This window comes from Humulus lupulus, chromosome 2, assembly GCF_963169125.1.
Source record: "Humulus lupulus chromosome 2, drHumLupu1.1, whole genome shotgun sequence".
NCBI classification, from domain to species: domain Eukaryota; kingdom Viridiplantae; phylum Streptophyta; class Magnoliopsida; order Rosales; family Cannabaceae; genus Humulus; species Humulus lupulus.
The window spans coordinates 117,665,751-117,683,236 of record NC_084794.1 but is presented as its reverse complement, the minus strand read 5'-3'; the positions used below and the strand labels follow the sequence as shown (position 1 = coordinate 117,683,236).

Genomic DNA, 17,486 nt, shown 5'->3' with positions numbered 1-17,486 from the left:
TGATTATAGTTCATATATCTTAGAAACATGTGTTTTAGAGAATGATAAATCCGTTTGGATTATTCATTCTGGATCTACTAACCATGTTTGTAATTATTTACAACTTCTTGAATCGTGGGAGGAAGTGGACGAAGGTGGCTTAAAGCTTAGAGTTGGGAATAGAGCATTCGTTGCAGTCTCAGCAAGAGGAAAAGCTTGCTTGAAGTTCAGAAATAAATTTTTAATTTTGAAAGATGTATTTTTTCATCCAGATTTTAGTAGAAATTTAATTTCATTTTCCATGTTGCAATTAGAACAATTTGTTATGACTTTCACAAGTTCTAATATATCTATTTTCTTTCAATGGATCACGATTGTGTATTGCATGTTTGGAAAATGGGCTTTATATTCAGCGACCTAACGAACCCCTTGCTCTTAACAATGATTTATTTAAAGTAGCTACACCTAGGGCCAAAGAACCACTTGGACTTGCCCATTCATATGTGCTGTGGACCTTTGAATGTACAAGCTAATGGTGGTTTTGAGTATTTCGTAACTTTCATTGGCGATTACTCAAGATACTCGTGTCTTTACCTAATTCATAGGAAATCATAAACATCTTTAAATTTTCAAGAATTCCTAGCAATGGCTCATAAATAATTAAGTAAATGTTAAAGATCTTGCGATTTGATAGGGGTGGAGAATATTTGGATATGTAGTTCCAATATCATTTAACTGAACTTGAGATTTTATCACAACTTACTGACCCAGGTACTTCGCAACAAGATGGTGTAGCGGAACGCCGAAACAGAACTTTATTGGAAATGGTTAAATGCATGCTTAGTTACTCAACTCTACCAACTTCGTTCTGGGGACATGCAATTGAAACCACGAATGACACTCTCATGTCGTGCCATCCAAATCAATCACCAAAACACCTTTAGAACGTTGGAATGGTCGTGAACCTAGTTTACGCCATTATAGAATTTGGGGGTGTCCCGCCCACGTCCTGAGGAAAAAGGAAGGAAAGCTAGTACCCCGAACTGAAGTTTGCATGTTTGTTGGCTATCCTAAAGGTACTCGGGGTGGACATTTCTATAGTTATTCAGAAAAGAAAGTGTTTACTTTTACGAATGCTACTTTTCTGGAAAATGACTCTCCAAAACTTCAAACCGCGCAGCAAAGTAGTTTTAGAGGAGATGGTTGAAGAATTGACTCCAACCAATGTTCCATCGTCATCAACGCGAGTTGTTGATGAAATTCCCACTCTTCATGTCTAACCGATGCAAGTCGATTTAAATGAAGAAAGTACCACTGTTCCTGAGCAAACAGTCACGGAGCCTCGTCAAACTGGGAGGGATTCTAGGAACCCAGTTCGCTATGGTTTGGATGGTGAAACCAATATGGTTATTGGTGACACTAGTGATGATGATCTGTTGTCTTTCAAACAGGCAATGGCTAGCCCTGGAAAGGAACTACAGCTCGAAGCCATGAAATAGGAAATGGAGTCCATGTACTCAAATCCCATCTGGGATCTTGTGGAAGCACCTAGTGACTTTAGGGCCATTGGGTGTCAAGTGGATCTACAAGAAGAAACGAGGTGTTGATGGAAATATCGAAACTTATAAAGATCAATTAGTGGCAAAGGGTTATACCCAAAGAGAAGGTGTGGACTATGAGAAAACTTTTAGTCTGGTAGCCATGCTCAAGTCCATTCATATCCTCCTATCCATAGCAGCCGCTTTCGACTATGAGATTTGGCAAATGGACGTCAAGACAACTTTTCTTAAAGGGAAGCTTGATAAAGTCATTTATATGGATCAACCAGAAGGAATTAAAGTTGATGGATAAGAAGGAAAAGTTTGCAAGTTGAATAGGTCCATTTATGGACTTAAGCAAGCTTCTCATTCCTGGAACCTTAGGTTTGATGAAATAATCAAAACCTATGGCTTTGAACAAAATATTGATGAGCCTTGTAATTACCAACTGAAGGAAAATCAATAGTGTTATTCCTGGTTCCTTATGTAGATGATATCTTACTCATTGGAAACAATGTTAAGAAATTGTTAGATGTGAAGAATTGGCTAAGCACTCAATTCCAGATGAAGGATTTGGGTGAAGCAAGTTATGTTCTAGGTATCCAAATCATCAGGGATAGAAAGAATAGACTCTTCAAGTAGCTTACATAGATAAAGTGCTTGAACGTTTCTCAATGAAAAATTCCAAGAAAGGATGTCTACCGTCCTGCCATGGAATTCATCTATCAAAGAAGCAATCTCCCCAGACTCCTAAAGAGGAAGATGAAATGAGAAAAGTTTCTTACGCATTTGCAGTTGGATGCCTGATGTATGCTATGTTGTGTACTAGACCAGATATTTGCTATGCAGTGGGAGTAGTGAGCAGGTATCAGTCAAACCCAGGACCGGAACATTGGATAGCAATTAAGCATATCCTGAAGTATTTAAGGCGGACTAGGGATTATATGTTAGTCTACAAGGGTGGTGTTCTTAACCCTGTAGGCTACACCGATTCAGATTTTCAGACTGATGTTGATGACGGGAAGTCTAATTCTGGAATGGTGTTTACTCTTGGGGGTGGAGCTGTGATATGGAGAAGCGTAAAGTAGTCTGCAATCTCAGATTCCACCATGGAGGTTGAATACATAACTGCGTCAGAAGCATCAAAGGAAATAGTCTGGCTAAAGAAGTTCTATTAAGATATTGATGTTATTCCAGAAATGGATAAACTGCTTGTGTTGTTTTGTGACAACACAGGAGCGATAACCAACTTGAAGAAACCTCGAAGTCACAAGAGGTGTAAGCATATAGAAAGGAAGTATCACATAATTCGAGAATATGTGGGTAGGGGAGATGTGAAGGTTATGAAGATTGCATCTGAAGACAATCTTACAGATTCGTTTACGAAGACACTGCCAGAAGCTACATTTGATAACCATATAAAGGAAATGAGATTAGTAGAATTAAGACATTAATTTCAATTAGTGCAAGTGGGATTTTGTTGGGGTTTTATGCCCTAATTAAAACTCAATTTCTTTGTAATCTCATTTTATTATCAATAAAAGAATAAAAATCAATTTTTTTTTACATGGTCAATCACTTTGCTCTCATGTTTTATTTTCATGATTATTTGTTTAATATAAACTTCTATTAAATCCCGAGCATATAGCTAATCATATTCATAGTGACGCAATCATAGTGGAATATAAATATGATTATATGTTCAAAATAAGTTAGTCCAAAGATTAGCCAGTGCACAAGATTTACACTGACTTGTCAATTTATGATATGATGTACTTGCACATTGTAGTATTATGTTATTTCAATAATATTAGCAAAGTAGATAAGATCGGATGTATTTGTTACATCGGACTGGACCGATATTGATAGTAGATAGGATAAGTAAACATACTATTATTATCTATTCTAGTCATATCATATAGTTGACCATAGGTCAATCAATCTCAATTCTAAGTGGTTAATATTCTAACTGGTTTTATTATTTGAGTTCTTTGACTTGTTCATTTCCAACTTACCCTACAGACTAGCCCATACTTACATCTTGAGAACTCAGTAGTATAATTGAGTGGGAGTGTTAATCATAGATATGAACATTTATAGCTTCTGATGATGAAGTGAAACGATGGTTTCTTTTTAGTTTGGTTCAAGGTACTAAATGTCAGAGATCTCATTTCAATAATTATTATTAGTTTACTGAAATATCATTTACAAGGAGAATAAATTGCATTTTTGCCCCCCCGAACTATGACCATCATAAGATCATGTCCACCGAATGATTCGCGATGCTAAAAATTCTCCCCAAACTATGCACATTACTGAAAAATATGAGACTTTTGTTAGATTTCGTCCTAGGTGGCTAACAGATTGATGATGTGACATTTTTTCTGTTGATGTAGCACTGCCATGTGTAGAATAATTAGCAATTTCCCCCCCCGAACTTTGACTACTACCAAATAATACTCCTTTTATTAAATTTTTTTTTTCTTAAAGTACTAATTAAATCCTTAAAAATTAAAATTTTAATTAATAACAAATATATCGTTTTTAGTTTTACTTTTTCTTTTCTCTTACAATATAAAATAAGTATATTTTAGAATGAAAATTTAAAATAAATACTAAAACATAGAAAAAAAAACCTTTAATTAAAGGATGACGATTGACGAAGAGTCTAAATAAAAAAAATTAATTTAAGACGAAGGGGAACAAACTTTGTTTTAGGATTTATTTTTAATTAAGATATTTTTATTTTATATTGTAAAATAAAAGAAAAAGTAAAAAAAAAGTTATTTATTATTAATTAGATTTTTAATTTTTGAGTATTTAAAAATTTATTTAAATAGTTTGAAACTTTTAGTATTGTTTATTTTCTTAATCTTTTAAAATAATTTTTTTTATTTTTAAGGATATAATTATTATATTTAAGAAAAAAATAGGTTTTCTTAAAAAAATATAGTTTTAATAAAAATGACATAATTTGACAGTGGTCAAAGTTTGGGGGCAAAATTGTTAATTATTCTACACATGTCAGTGCCACATCATCAATCTGTTGGCCACCTAGAACAAAATCTAACAGAAGTCTCATATTTTAATAACGTGCAAAGTTTGGGGGGAATTTTTAACATCGCGAATCATTCAGTGGGCACAATCATATAGTGGTCATAGTTTGGAGGGCAAAAATTCTATTTATTCTTATAAGGAACTAAGTGTTTTAAGGATAAAATACAATGAGTAAAATGATATTTTAGTCCCATCTCATTGTAGACCGTCTATAGAGGATTGAGTGACAATTATGGTTGTAACAATAGATAATTAATAACGTATCTATATTGCTTATAAAGCGTTTATGAATTCAAGAGTGCAATTATGAGTCTTTAGTGGAGTCATGAGGAATTAATAAGTTAGTAAATTTATTTGTTAGATTTATGATAACTTATTGGAGCTTGATTTCATAGGCCTATGGTCCCCACTGTACCTTGGATAAAATCATCTAGATAGTCTCAATTAATTAATTTAATTATCAATTATAATTATCAAAGTTGACTAGGTCAATTTTAGATAGTTTCACAGAGTTATACAATTTAGAGAAGAAAAGAGATTTTATGGCAGATTTATTAATTAAGACAAATTGGTGTCTATATTAATAAATAAGTTTAAATCAATGTTCAAATTAGAAATAATTAATTTGATAAATGATTTAAATAATTATTTAATTAATTAATTAATCAATATAAAATAATACAGACTTTGATTTTAAGTCCAATGGACTTATAATTAAATGAGAAATTTCACAGGCCTAAAGCCCATGAGAATTTCGACACAGGACTGTTAATTGACTATTATTTTATTAATTTTTTTAATTAAAATAAATGACCTAATTGAGTCTATAAAAGGAGTGCTAAGTGAGAGTTGAAATCATACTTATTTTTTAGAAAATCTAGTAGGTTTTAGATTCTCTCTACTCTACATCATAAGTCTTTTTCTAAGCCTCAAAATTATTTTCTCTTCTTCTCTCTGTATCCATCTCATGTGTTGGGAATTGCCCACCCTAGTCTAGGTGATTCTAAGAATACTTTGGAAGGCTGTGAAGAATATTGAAGAACGGTTCAGTTTCTTGGTAATACTCTGCGACAGAAATGATACAAGGGTTAGAGAAACTGAATGAATGACTCAATCATTCCGCTGCACAATAATGTAAGTGTTATTATCATTATCTCGTGTGAATTCAATTTTAGAAACATGTTCTAGGTTTTCTTATATTAATTTTTTTAATATAAGATTTACATGAAAATAAATAAGATCATGTATAAGTTTTCCCAACAAATATTTATGTAGCTTGGTTAAATTCAAAGTCTATCATAACAGACCTTGTTACACTTGTTCATCAAAGTATGTTGTCTCTTGCTAGAAAAAGAATATTTTTTTTTTTTAGAAATTCAATAAAGTCTTATATCATCAATGAAGACAATGTTCTTTATCTTTTATGTAGTTTTGTTTGTCACTTTGAGGCTCTATAATTCCAATGTAAATTCCAAAAATTGACCATTTGATATTTCGATGCATGATTCTAGCTTTTCATAAACACAACAAAAATAGTTGATTTGCTTATCTTTTGATCAATATGTTTTTTATGAGTTTGTCCTAAATATGGCTTATCTATGAGTGTCTTTCTGCTTTCTAACTCCATGAGTGAAAACCATTATCCTAAAGTCCAAATTGATAAAATTTACATGTGAGGATATGGAGTTCAGACTTCTACATGGCTTAAATTTTCAAAGTTTATATGTATTGTGGTTTGTGGTAAGAGGAAATTGGTTTTGGTGCACACACACAATTTTAGGGGTGTAATGACCCAACTACTCTAGACTTTTGGACCATTAACGAAAACTATACATACTAATCCTTAATAAAACTTACAAGTGAAAATACCATAACTTTATTAAGAAACTTGTAAACATAAGAGTTAAACTTACATAAAATATCAAGTAGGATATGGGATCCCATTGTTTTAAAAACAAAACAAAACATAATTTAAATAAAAAGGAATTACATAACAAGTGCGGAAAAATACATGTAAAAACCATAAAAACAAAACTACATCCTCGAATCGTAACGCTCGGCTCTTGAATCCATTCGACCTCAATACACATTCTCCAAGCTTCCAAGAACCTTTCCCGCCACTAAGACTATTTTCCTGCACATAAAAACAAAAAGGAATGAGCCTAATGCCCAACAAGGAAAAATCTAACACATAGTTCATATACATAAATTTCATAAGAAACATAAAAACATAACATAACACTTATATCATACACATACTATAATGGCCATTATTACTTGGGGTCCCATAGACTAAACAAGTCATATGCCCATTAGATTAGTGGGGTCCTACTAGCTAAGCAGGTCATATGCCCATAATCCATTTGGGGCTTGTTAGTCATATGGGTCATATGCCCAAGCCTACAAACATGCATAACATAACATAACATATTTCATAACATAAAAACATAAGATAACATATAAAAACATATAACATATAAATTCTATCATATTTTCCTTACCAAAATTACTGGGATATGAGGACAGAGTTGGGACTTTGGAACACTCCTAAAAACCATTTGTAACAGAGTGAGTATATTGAAGAAAAGAAATGAAAGGAATGGAATGACTAAACCATTGAGAATATACTTACCAAAACTTATGTGCAAGTTCTTAGATTTCCTAACCAAAATAAAGAATAAGGTTAGAAGACTATGAGAACTTAAAAAACATAATACATAAATGGACTAGAGTTTGGAAATACCTTGAAGACTTATATGATCAATCTAAACCTTTCACTTAAATGTGTATAGAACCTTACTTCCCAAAGTGTTTGATAAGCTTATGATGATCAAGCTTATAATTCCCAACCCAAGTGTTTACACTCTCACACTCACCTAGCAACTTGCAGCATCTGAACTTAGAGTAATAGATGAATAATGGCTGGGTACTAGGTCCTATTTATAGAGTTTAGGAATGAAAAGATCTCATTTAACTTGAATAAAAATAATGGCTTTTTAAGTGAAAATAATTTGAATTATCGTTTAGCAGAGGCTGAAGACTCGTTCAAAAAGATGTTGGACTTATCAAGAGTTTGAAGGTTTGAATGGAGAACGATTTCAAAAACTTTCAAATTATGCTGAGAGGGGCGATATATCACTTGGGCCAGTATGCCCGAGGCAGTCGTGCATCGTTTCGTGTTTTTCGTATCTTCGTGCTGCGATATATCGCCCCCTATAGCTGCGATATATCGGCATACGCTGATTATTTAAACACGAAATTACACATTTTTAGCTTAATTTGAATTGAGTAAACAGCCTTGACTAAGCCCTTAAACGTTTTCAAAGCTGCTGACTGACCTTAGAGCATTCAAATTTTACCCTTAATAAATTAAATCCTCAAAATACTTAATCATTATTAAACCCATACTTAACATGTGCTATAATCCTATTGGTTCTTATCTAAACCTTATAGTATACTAAATATTATCCTCAATATCAGTCATATTAATCAAACCTTAGGTTAAAATTAATATTCTTAAACTATAGGTTAAACTTAGAAAATCTACAAGTACTACTATGAGTGTCCAAATAAATCCCGGTCTGAACAAAAAATCCACAGTCATAAAGATAATACTATAATTACTATAATACTACTATCTAACTAGCTAAGTAAAGTTCTTGGACTCTACATGGGGTTATGATTGAAAAATAGTTGATAGCATTTATGATCTTTTACTGACTTTTTGAAGTATGTTTGGACTACTATGTTAATTTTTCTTATTAAACTGAACATGCTTATGCTTGAATTGCTAGGGACTAGCAATAAGTTGGTTGAGCCGATAAGTGCATGAAAATGTACTATTATTGTTTACAAATGCTAAAATAAATTAAGTTTTAATTAATATATTAATGCAATTAATTTGTTATATTTGAATTTGAAAATACTTAGTTTTAATTTAATTTATGTTGTTTTATAGAGAGATGACGGTAATCTTGCAAAGAAATGAAATTTAATGATAAATGAGAGCCCAAAGATCAAAGGAAATTGAGAAATTATAGGAAATGGCCCAAAATAAAGCCATCAAGAAGTTAATGTCCTCATTTTTTAAATTGTAGATAAATGACCATTTTCCATTGTTGATTATCTAAATTGCCATTTTTTATAGTTTATTTATTTATTTAAGATTGTATGACTTTAATATAGTGGTATATGTATATTAGTTTTGTTTAATTAATTTTTATTTTAAAGTTATATTGATTTTTTAAGTTTTTTATAGGTTGTTGGTATATTATTTTTCAATTAGTGTATATTTTTTTTGTAGTATGGTATATATATATTTTTTTGTGATATTTAATTTCTATTTTATTATACATAGTGGTAGTATATAATTTTGTATCATGATATATATATATATTTTAATGGTAGTATATAACTTTGTTAGCATAGTATATACATTTTTGAGTAATAATTTTGTAAGTTTTGATGGTATATTATTTTTCAATTCAATATATATATTTTGTGGTATAGTATATCATTCAACAATCCATAAAAAACGAAAAAAAATCAAAATAACTTTAAAATAAAAACTAATTCAACAAAACTAATATACATATACCATAATATTAAAATATTTAGAATAAAATAATAATTTGTTAAATAGTATATTTGGTAATATGTGATATTAAATAGATGATTATGCTATTTTACTACAACATCAAGGATCATTTTGCACCATGCCCTAAAGAAAATGCCCAACCCAATCTCTATCAACCCAAGACTTGATCCATTTTGAGCTGAGCCAATTTCGAGCCAAGCCGCAGTGCAGTCGCCAGCCGTCTAAGTCGAGTCCCTTCCTTGTGCCACTTGTCGTCATCTGCAGCATCGGATATGCGGGCCCCACAATCAGCAAAAAGAGCAACTTGCACTTTCTTCACTCACTCCAGGCGCAAGTACGCTCCACCGCCTGTTTCAATTGGTGCGTGTATTGCACGCGTTCGTGGAGGAGTTTTCTTCAGCTGCCATGCACGAATTTCAGTGCCCGCTTTCCTCTCTCTTCATGCTTGGGACCCACCATCAGCTTGCTTTGTCTCCCATTTATGTAGAAAAATGTCAAGGAAAGAATACCAAACTAAGAGAGTTTTCCATTTCAAAATATCCAAATAAAAGTTAATTTAATTTTATTAATTGGAATTTAATTAGCTATATATTTTACATTTTGGGTAACTAAAGCATTATAAATAGACTAGTTATTATGAAGAAAGACACACCTCATTTTTTCATTGTAATTTTTCTCAATAGAATTTTTGTGAGTATGTTTTGTGTGCTAGGTTAAGTTGTTTGGTAAGGTTAAAGATATATGTAGAGTGAATTTATTTGGGTTATAGATTTGAGCAAACTATTTTTCTTCTATTTTTTTTGAGCAATTATTTATTAATAAAACTGTGTTATTTTTCATATAAATCTAGTTATGAATTTTACATGATCTAATTATATTGATAAAATTAGATTATTTCATAAGCTTTTGCAAGTGTTATTGGTAAGAAATTAGTTTTGCTTGAATACATTTTAAAATATATTTTATTTACAAAATATTGGTGCTAAATTTTCATATATGTTTAGTCATATTTTTCTTATGTGATTTATTAATAAATTTGTGTTATTTTTCATATAAATCTAGTTACACTCTTATTATGTGAATTTTGCATGATATAATTACATTGATAAAATTAAATTATTTTATAATCCTTTGCAAGTATTATTGGTAAGAAATTGGTTTTGCTTAAATACATTTTAAAATATATTTTATTTACAAATTATTAGTGCTAAAATTTCATATATGTTTAGTAATGCTTTTCTTATGGGATTTTATCATGCAATGTCATGTTAATAAGATTGTTTTTGCAAATTAGTCTTTTACTGGATTATTGTCTAAGGGTGTATTGTCAATCTTAGGTAATTTGTAATATTATTTGCTTTCATTGAATAAAACACAAATAAGTGAACCAAGCATAGACAGTATTCCCGAAACCTACCGTTTTTTTATTATTGATTTTCTCATCTTGTATTCACTGTCTTTAAGATTTCCTACAAAAGTTGTTTTCCATTCTTTTGTGTTTATTTGTACTTATTTCTAAATAATTTGTTTGCTACATTTAGAGCGTATCTTAAACATCTCCTCGTGGATATGACCGTCCATTATACACTACAATTGACTGCTCTGTGAAGATAAATTTGGGCGTAATTAGGTTGGGTTGGATTCATTGGGTTGTGACAAAAAATTTTAAGCTTTAATTTTTATATAAAAAAATTATTGAATTCAATTTTATCATAAATTTACTTAAAACATACAAAAAATTTTTATTCTAGATCATTAATAATATATCATGAATAATGTTAGTAAAATACCTATATTAAAGATATCATAATTAATTTAGTACCCATGTCATGCATTAATTGCATATGCATAGATAGCAAGCAAAGCATAACATAGAGGCATAATTAAAATAAAGTATGGTAGTGAATATTAAAATTCTTCTCAATAAATCAAACGTCTACAAATTTAAAAGAAAGTTCATAAAGATTTAAGAAAGATAAAACTAGCTCTCTTGCTTCCAATAAGCTTTCCCCTTTCATTCCGCGCTGCTGTATTAGCCACAAATGCAATACTTGAGCCAAATTCGTATGCTCAAGTATCATCATGAATGGCAAAAAGCCACGCAACTTGAATTTCAAGCCTTAGAAGCCAATAAAGCTTGGCTCATTACTTCTTAACCACCTGGCCACAAAACCGTTGGTAGCAAATAGATGTATAAAATTAAATACAAACTCAATGGAGAAATAGAATGATACAAGGCAAGTTTAGTTTAGTTGCCAAAGGGTATGCTCAACAACACGGTATAGACTACCTTGAAACTTATGCTCTCATAGCTAAGTTTAATACACTTAAAATCCTTCTTGCTCTTGCTGCCCCTAAGCATTGGCATCTTCACCAAATGGACATAAACAATACCTTCTTGCATGGTGACTTAGAGGAAGATGTTTATATGAAATTGCCCAAAGGCTATCACCTTCCTTCCACCATTCCAAAATACTCAGCTTGCAAATTGCAAAAGATTTTGTATGGCCTCAAACAAGCTTCAAGGCAATGGTGTGCCAAGCTTAGTTCTACATTACTTGCCAATGGTTTCAAACAATCTCCTTCCGACCATTCCTTATTCATCAAAAATACTCATACCATTTTCATAGCAATCCTAGTATATGTTGATGACATCATTATTGCTAGTTATAATCATAATGTCATTTTCGAATTTACAACCAATCTTGATAGAAAATTCAAGCGGAAAGATCTCGGTCCACTTTCGGTTCTTCCTTGGACTTGAAAGGAATTATCTCAGCGACCATTTACTCTTCAATTGCTTCAAGATACTGGTTTCTTAGGGGCTAAACCAGCTCCCAAACCAATGGAACCCAATCTCAAGTTAACCAATGACATTGGTGATACTATTTCAGACCCAAAGTCTTATCGCAGTCTTACTGGGAAGCTCATATATTTAACTATAACTCGTCCTGACATTTCATTCGCTGTCAATAGGCTAAGTCAGTTCCTTACCTCACCACGAGTACCCCATCAAGAGGCTGCTCACGTATCTTACAATATTTAAAATCTTCTCCTGGACAAGGACTCTTTTTTCCTGCTAACTCTACTCTCTGGTCTCAGCTTATGCAGAAACAAGTCTTAGTCCCCACAATATTCAAGTTAAGTTGCTTGCCGATACAGATTGGGGCGGCTGTCTTGACACTCATCGTTCAATATCTGGCTATTGCGTGTTCATTGGTGATTCTTAGGTCTCGTGGAAGTGAAAAAAAAAACAAAGAACTGTCTCTCGATCCTCCGTCGAAGCTGAATAAAGAGCAATGACAAATGCAACTTATGACGTGACATGTATTTTGGCCATCCTCAAAGATTTTGGCATACCTCATTCTCAACCTGCCATTCTATACTGTGATAACAAAGCTGCCATTCACATTTCTAAAAATCCGATATTCGACGAGAGACGAAACATATTATATTGAGCAGATTTAATAGTAGTCTGACATGGAGGTTCGAAGGTACGAAGATAACATACCTTTATCTTGTAGCTCCTGCACTACCGGAGGTCCGAAGCTCTGCCTTGCCGTCACTTCCGTGGCCCATGGAGAAGAATAGTCTGCCATGGAGAAGATAGACATACATAAATATATATAATAAAGTGGTTGGAATGGAAGATAAGTCACAATACAAACATGTGGAGTGTGGAGGAGTGGTGGTCGGCGGCGTAAAGAATATGGAGCCTTTGGTAGTCGGCGGGGGCAGCTTTGGTGGAGTTTGAAGCCCAAAAAAACGGAAAGAATGAGCAATATGGTGGCTACCGGCTGGCCTGATTGTTTTAAGATCTACGGTTTGGAGCTTCATATGCCAAATGGTAATTGGCCTAAAGGGTCAACGGGCCAAACGGCCCAATACCGGTTTGGTTGGGCCGGGTTGTTCGGGTCAGTGAACACTCTGTGCACCCATAGAGGATTTGGATTTAATCTTCCATAATTGCAACTGCCCCAACGGTTCCTTCCACTCAGTAGTCTGTACCGAAGGGAATGGCTTCACTGGTGACAAATTCTGCAATAAGGAAGAGTGACAGTGGGAGAGACCAAGTATATGTAGCTGCACTTCCTCTAAGAGCGTCCAAAGGACCACCCCAGCTTCTTATGTCCGCTGCCTACTCCCTCAATCTATGGGATTTCCAGCATTTTATGGTTCTAATCAAACTCCACTCAGCACCACCACATTCTCAGGTGTCCTTTTCTGCTAAGTTTAAGTTTCAAGTGGATTTGTAAGTATGGCTAGAATCATATTTCTTTGCAGTCTCTCCATGCTTATCTATGAATGGGTCTTATATTTTTAAGGTTGTTCTTTTGCTTCAGTAATTAATATGCGTTGCAACTTCCTTATTTGAATTTAGAGCTGATATTATAATGCTCTGTAAATCCATTCTTATGAATCCTAACATGTGTTTGCAGCATATATTCTGCTCCCCCCTGTCTAGCTAGCTTTACCTTTTTACTTCGTCCAGTTATCTATCATCTATGATATATGAGGTTATTGTACTTTTCCAAGTTGAACAATGTGAAGTACCCCCCATAGGTATGACAAATCAATAGGCCATTGAACCAGTTTCATACCCAAAAAAAAAAACCTTTGTTTTGTATGTAAATTGGGTGGAAGTTGTTATAAATACTATACCAATAGATACACGTATTACAGAAGTAAAAACTGAAAACAGTTGTCCATACTGCATTTTGGACTGCTTTCAGTCACTATAACTCTTAAATACGAATTGTATAATGGAATCCATAGTACTTCCTTCATTGTTACGTGGTAGAAATTAACAAGACCGTTGGCTAGAAATGTATCACTGAAGTTTGTGTACATTTTCGTTTACTATTTCACAATTGGAACTCCAGTCTTTCTGAACCTCATTTTGCAGGTGCTGGTTTATGATTTTCAACCCAAAGATCCGGAAAATATATTTGTGGCTCTTGAAGTTTTATCTGGTAGATCAGTACCAGGTAAAACTATAATTTTTTAAAACATTTTATTTTGTGCAATCTATAAATGAGTGTCACATTGTTCCCTACTGTTCGTCATTTCTGATCCTCATCACATCATGAGGTCAAATGTGACAAAGCACCATGAATGTTTTTCAAATGTTTTTGCTGCTGGATTACAATGATTTGGTTTTAGTTCTGGTGCTAGGTAGTCTCCTTCATTATCATGTGAAGTGAAAAATAGCATTATTAACTCAGCTCATTCACACATACTCTAGTGCTGTATAAATAGACAAATATTTTAAAATAACTTTTGTAAGCCAAAGAATAAAATCATTCAGATTGTAAGAGAGGGTGTATCAAAATATTCACATTCTGTCACCGATGAAAATTGTTTCCAGGACATATAAATACTAATGACAATGTACCAGTACGAATAATAGTTGACAGAAGATCTTCATCTGTGTACTCGTACATCTTACGTTTACTACAATGTTCAATTTAGACTAATTGCCAATTTTCAGTAACAAATGGGTCATGAGCTGATAGCATTTGTTACAACAAAAGCCTTCACTGTACTTGTTAGCTGTAAACTGGATTGATGTTATGGAGGAAAGAATACTAACATTGTTGTCTTATTTTTGAGGCATCTAGATCTTTTATGGTTCACATTTGAAAATTGAATTTTGTTCTTTAGTTTACTTGCCTCAACATGGTCTTTGTCATTTGCATTAGGAGTTATTCTTACAAGGAATTTATCAAAACTACCAAGAAGCAAATGCTGGTTTGTTGGTTCTTCCAAAGTCAATGCTACAGATATGGCATGTGAATTCAACAAGAACTGGGAAACCCATTTGAGGGTCGGCCATCATGATTGTCGGGATTACGCAAATGGTAATGGGTCTCTCTGTCTTTCTTTGATTGTTCATTGGTGGTACCTATATTTTATTTTCCAATGAATTCCCCTTGTGGTAGAAAGAAACTTCTACTAAATAAAGGACTTAAAAAGTCGTGCACTCTAAAGATTCGTAGATATAATAATTGTAGGAGAATCAATACACAGGCACTTCTGATATTGCACAACTTGTTGAAAGTTGACAAAAGAAGTTGCTGAAACCCTCTTTCTTTTATCTAATTTTTTCTTTTTTTCACTCTCAACATGCTTAATACTTTGTTTTTCTTACTTTATAGGATTGGTTGAGTACCTCACTGGAGAAGATTATGTTTTGGAGCGCTTGAAAAGAAGCAACACTAGTCAGGGGTAATGCATCAGTGATAGTCAGTCATTCGGCTTCCACATTGATACCAAACAAATTTCTACCTTATTTCTACAACCATTATAGGCCACTACAGTGATCCATATAGTGTTAAAAATCACAAATTTATTTTGGCAGCTTTTCACTAAACTTGAGTGGAAGAGCTGCACTTCAGTAAATTTTAGTTACGTTGTCTGCTTTGACTGGGAAATAATCACCATATGGAGAAATCCCTACATGTGTGTGTGAGAGAGTGTGCGTACATGTATATATGTATTAGAGAGGATGAAAGAGAAGCATAGAAAAACTTAATTGGATTATAGAATGTATCTCCACCACCAAGGTAATGGGCAGAGCTCTAAGTATATCATTTTGGTTGTTGTGAGAACCTGAATCCCCAACAATCAATCACTACATAACAGGCTGAAGTTCAAAAATGTGACCACCACTCTGATCCTTAAGTTAAACAGGTCTAAAATCTTCTACACTAGCTCTAGACAACACAGAAAAGTAGAACACAGAAGTAGTAGGATCCACATACATCCCAATCTCATCACCAACCTTGAGCTTTCTCCTGACGACAAAATGAGTCAACCAACCAAGCTTAAACCCAAAGACATTCCCAGACTTGACCTTCCTAAAGGACAATTCGTGCTGAGTCTTAGTGTCTAAGTCCATCATCTTGACCCTCACATCCCCTCCTTCCTTGGCTTTAACAACTCTGTCATTGCCAATGTTACAAAGCACATGCTCTGCTTCTGTTCTCGTGAACTTGAACATTCGGTCCAGCGCCACATCATGCTCCCCTAGGACTTTCTTGATCTTCCATTGGTATACATCATTTTGAGATTGAATTTCCGTCGTTTGTGCATTGTTACTCTGCTCATCACTGCCGTCTCTAGTCGCTTTTGTCCTTAAAGAAGCCATCTTTTGAGGCTTATGCTTGTTTGGAATGTTGAACACTAGTTGTATAACACGTGAACCGAGTAATATTTATTGGAATTTGGTTTGGTTATGTAAGGTAAGAACAAGAGCGTTTTTGTGGTGAAGCAATTCACTTTTAGGGTTTTAATGGTTCCTTTGCCTCTGATAATTTTTTAAACCTGTTATTATTTTATTTAAAAAAGGAAAAGATAAGAGATTGATGAGCACTGTGTTTGATTTGTTTTTTGATATTTTGCTAAGAAGTAGGAAGTTGTTAAGGGATTGGGCTTTGAAAGTTTGTAGTTTTGTTTTTATAATTGATTAGGAGGCACGACGAAATCTAGTTTGTTATCTTAATTAAAGACTATAAAGTTGCGCAGAAAGCTCGTAATAATTAATATTAAATTCAAATGGGTTTATCCCAAATAAAATTAAATCATAATAAGTTGTCACAAAGTTGCATAAATGTCCACATATTTCTATGGTAATTAAAAATGAGATAAACGATAAGCATTGTAATAAGTCACCATTCGGTGTCTAAATATTCTAAGATATGATATATTTTTATTGTTATTGATGCAAATAAATATTGTTATTGGTGTAATTTAATAATGAGTCTCACATATTTCAATTTAAATTAAAATATATGTAACTTGATATTTATTTGTACCATTAATGATACACAGAATTAGACACCCTAAAGTATTTATTAGCATAATCATACGTGCATAGTCTTTTTACACTCAAATATTACAAGATACTTGCCACATAAGAATATATATTTTGTTTGTAAAAAAGTGTGCATCCCTGTCACTAGTGATGGGTGAAGCCATAAACTAATTTTAGGATGGAACATAAAAATTTCTAACAAAATTGACCACACAAAACATGTGCCCTTAATGAGAAATGGTGAGGTAGGTTATGTATTACCAATCCCGAAAAGCATCTCACTTTTTCTTTTTGAAATTTTTTTTTTTTTCCTGTAATCTTGACTTCAAATACTAAAATCCATGAAACACCTATACATCACTACTTTTAAAACTTGTAAATTGATTACAATGAAGAATCCTACGATACATAATTCATCACATCTTTTAATAAATATATTCCTCGAGACTCATTTAATCCAAACCTAAAATCTATCATTTTACACCAAAAATTATCATCT

General features: G+C 32.9%; 2 protein-coding genes and 1 long non-coding RNA gene across 3 annotated transcripts; 1 reads left to right on the top strand and 2 right to left on the bottom strand.

Moving 5' to 3' along the window:
• Positions 1–11,054: 11,054 nt before the first annotated feature.
• Positions 11,055–12,979, bottom strand: LOC133818407 (uncharacterized). The gene is made up of 2 exons (XR_009885897.1): positions 12,840–12,979; positions 11,055–12,763 (listed from the first exon to the last, which is right to left on the bottom strand). It is a non-coding gene; the product is annotated as an uncharacterized LOC133818407 (long non-coding RNA).
• A 208-nt stretch (positions 12,980–13,187) lies between these two features.
• LOC133818406 (uncharacterized) lies at positions 13,188–16,545 on the top strand. The gene is made up of 4 exons (XM_062251263.1): positions 13,188–13,385; positions 14,078–14,159; positions 14,874–15,032; positions 15,330–16,545. Exons 1-4 carry the CDS (start codon positions 13,188–13,190, stop codon positions 15,401–15,403), a joined length of 513 nt encoding a protein of 170 aa, XP_062107247.1. The 3' UTR covers positions 15,404–16,545.
• Positions 15,857–16,321, bottom strand: LOC133814657 (putative B3 domain-containing protein At1g78640). The gene has a single exon (XM_062247590.1). The coding sequence runs from the start codon at positions 16,319–16,321 to the stop codon at positions 15,857–15,859; it is 465 nt and encodes a 154-aa protein (XP_062103574.1).
• Positions 16,546–17,486: the final 941 nt, after the last annotated feature.

What these genes read in the sequence shown, in the direction of transcription:
- LOC133814657 (XM_062247590.1), bottom strand. Translation starts at nt 16,321, where the DNA reads ATGGCTTCTTTAAGGACAAAAGCGACTAGAGACGGCAGTGATGAGCAG.
- LOC133818406 (XM_062251263.1), top strand. Translation starts at nt 13,188, where the DNA reads ATGGCTTCACTGGTGACAAATTCTGCAATAAGGAAGAGTGACAGTGGG. An exon ending in ATCTGGTAGATCAGTACCAG is followed by an intron (nt 14,160 to 14,873) that starts GTAAAACTATAA and finishes CATTTGCATTAG; the next exon opens with GAGTTATTCTTACAAGGAAT. An exon ending in TTGTCGGGATTACGCAAATG is followed by an intron (nt 15,033 to 15,329) that starts GTAATGGGTCTC and finishes CTTACTTTATAG; the next exon opens with GATTGGTTGAGTACCTCACT.